Source organism: Microcebus murinus, chromosome 22 (assembly GCF_040939455.1).
Source record: "Microcebus murinus isolate Inina chromosome 22, M.murinus_Inina_mat1.0, whole genome shotgun sequence".
NCBI classification, from domain to species: Eukaryota; Metazoa; Chordata; class Mammalia; order Primates; family Cheirogaleidae; genus Microcebus; species Microcebus murinus.
In genome coordinates, this window is record NC_134125.1 from 20,611,111 (window position 1) to 20,613,945 (window position 2,835).

At 46.7% G+C, this 2,835-nt stretch overlaps 1 protein-coding gene across 2 annotated transcripts; it reads left to right on the top strand.

Moving 5' to 3' along the window:
• The first annotated feature begins 308 nt into the window (after positions 1-308).
• UQCR10 (ubiquinol-cytochrome c reductase, complex III subunit X) lies at positions 309-2,358 on the top strand. 2 transcript variants are annotated; one of them, XR_012914277.1, is made up of 2 exons: positions 309-702; positions 2,085-2,358. XR_012914277.1 is itself a non-coding variant. In XM_012763873.2 (2 exons), exons 1-2 carry the CDS (start codon positions 354-356, stop codon positions 2,127-2,129), a joined length of 195 nt encoding a protein of 64 aa, XP_012619327.1. In that variant the 5' UTR covers positions 309-353; the 3' UTR covers positions 2,130-2,358. The 2 variants fall into 2 exon arrangements, 1 of the variants encoding a protein (XP_012619327.1); XM_012763873.2 differs by having other exon boundaries at positions 309-503.
• Positions 2,359-2,835: the final 477 nt, after the last annotated feature.

Genomic DNA, 2,835 nt, shown 5'->3' on the forward strand with positions numbered 1-2,835 from the left:
GTCCCCTCCCCCTTCCCAGAAAGCTTTAGGAATCCAAGCCGAGATAGGGCGGGAAGAGGTGGAGGGGCGCGAGGGCTTCTGGGAGTTGTAGTTTGCAATAGTCGAACATCCCTAAAAGATTGAGAAGAAAAATTAAGTAATAAAACTTATAAAATTATCTATATGTCCTGATATGAATCTTATGAGTTTTTTTTCTCCTGCACAAGCCAGAAGTTACCTCCGCCTTTCAAAACGATGAGGGCTGAGATTCAGAGGAACTACAAATCCCATAAAGCGTTGCCCGGTGGGGGCCTGTGGAGAGCGCGGTTGGCTTCGGCGCAGGCGCAGTGGTGCGGGTTCGGCAGTGAGGAAACATGGCAGGCCCGACGTTTACTGCAAAGTTGTACTCCCTGCTGTTCCGCAGGACGTCCACCTTCGCCCTCACCATCGCCGTAGGCGCCCTGTTCTTCGAGCGTGCCTTCGATCAAGGGGCGGATGCGATCTACGAGCACATCAACGAGGGGGTGAGGGCCTGGGCAACCCCTGACCTTGGGCCCGCCTGAGGGGTGACAGTGGGAGTGGAGGTGGGACGGGACTCAGTCTACCTTTACCAGGAAGCGGGTAAACCGTGGGCGTCTTTTGTCTCCAGACTGCTGTCTGTCCTCTCGGCCCGGTGTGACTCCTAAAACGTTAACGGGTCAATAGGTCCCACTTAGCGGGGTTGTAAGTATTGATGTGTCCCACCCGACATACCCACTTGTCCATTTTCGAAGCGAAAACTAAAGCCTAACGAGAGCAAAGGACTTACTAGGGTCACACCTCCAGGAAGTCAGTGGTAAATCAGGGGGGGAACCCGGACGCCTGTCTGAGGGTTTCAGGGTCAGATGTGAGCAGGCAACGGACCTGAAAAAGACCTTAGGCACCTAGCTGACCTTTTCAGACGGCGCTTCCGGTTCCCAGGGCTTCCCAGGCTAGCAGCTAGGTATTGATGGTTACGGGTGGGTACCGTGAAATCAGGGAGCCTTGGTTGGGAATACTGGACCTTGTCAGTTAATAACTGGCATTAAATTGGGCAAGTTTCTTAACTTCTGAGCTTCAGTTTGTTCTGTGAAATGGAGATAACAGGAGTTACCTGAGGGAGTAATTGTTAGGATTATGAGATACATGCAAGGTGCCTGTGTGCCTGGTAAGTGGTACTACTGAAAAATAACATTTGTTACTTTCCTCAGGAGAAAGTGGAAGCCTAAGGTAAGGAATAGCAACAGATTTTACACTTACTGTGTCTCAGGCACTGTGCTAGGTTCTATTTATGCTTTATATCATCAAATTGTGGCCATACTGGGAAATGCCTTATACAGACAGCCCTGTTCCACCACTCCCTTGAGTTTTTAACTTGAGGCTGTCTGACTCTACACCCAAGGAAGGCTCTCTCTGCTGATTATGTACTGCCTGTGGCCAGGGAAACTTCCTGCCCATATGAAAATGGTGTCACTGCCCCATCTCCACTGGCCATTCCCAATGACCTGGAAAGGCATCTTAGTGTGTTGTCATGACTCACTCATTTGCCTGTGCTCTTAGGAATGAGAATTCCAAACCAATTTAGGTCCCAGGAAATTAAAAAAAAAAAAGCCTCAATGTGAAATATTTGGGGCCTGTGCACTTAGTACCTCTTGAATAACCTGGGAGTTGAAGAACTGAGACATCTATCTTCCAGGCTCTGGTCCTTAATAATTATGTGCTTTGGGGCAGTTTCCTCAATTTCCTGTAAAATTAACCATCATCCCTTCCCACTTACTTCACACAGTGATTGAGAGTATCAAAGTATTTTATAAATGTTAAGAGTTGTGTGTCTATCCCGGTGAAGCAGATTAACCTTTGGCAGAAAAAAATAAATAAATAAAAATAAAATTTAGAATTAAAAAAAAAAAAGAGTTGTGTGTCTAGCCTAGCAATTGCTTCCAGCTTGCCAACCACAACTGTATGTTTTTAATCAGGACTTGGCACGTGTTCTCTCACGCTAAATTTCAGAGACCAGGGCACTGGGAGTCATTGTAAAATGTGAGAGGCAAAGGTCAACGTTTGTGGTTCTTGTCTTTAAAATGCAGAAGCTGTGGAAACACATCAAGCACAAGTATGAAAACAAGGAGTAGTTCCTCGGAGGCCCCCATCCAGGCCAGAAGGACCAGAAGGACCCACCAGCTGTTTGCCCAGGGCAGGGGCCTCAGCTTGAAGATGATGTTCAAGTTACTTCACACAGACCACCTTTAGCTGTTGGCAAGAAGTGGCTTCACATAACAAACAGACTCTTTAACTTCTGCTGTTTGAAGTATGTTTATTCAGAATCATCAGCAAATAAATGTAAATTGTCCTTGAGACCTGCTTCTGCATTGCATGCTTTGTTAACTACCTGATCTTCACTGTCAGTTATTTGAGACCACTTCAAAGCCCTCTGCAAACACCTGAAGGGCAGACTGTGCTATTTTGAGTTTTCCATTAACTTCCAAAGAATTCTGGTTTTCAAAATTTGAGCCAGAGTTGGAGATGTTCCCTTCAACTTTGGCTTCTAAGCCAACAATTCCATTCTTTTTTTTTTTTTTTTTTGAGACAGTCTCACACTGTTACCCGGGCTAGAGTGCCGAGGTGTCAGCCTAGCTCACAGCAACCTCAAACTCCTGGGCTCAAGCAATCCTCCTGCCTCAGCCTCCCGAGTAGCTGGGATTACAGGCATGCACCACCGTGCCCGGCTAACTTTGTTTCTATATATTTTTAGTTGTCCAGCTAATTTCTATTTTTAGTAGAGACAGGGGTCTCGCTCTTGCTCAGTCTAGTCTCGAACTCCTGACCTCAAGCGATCCT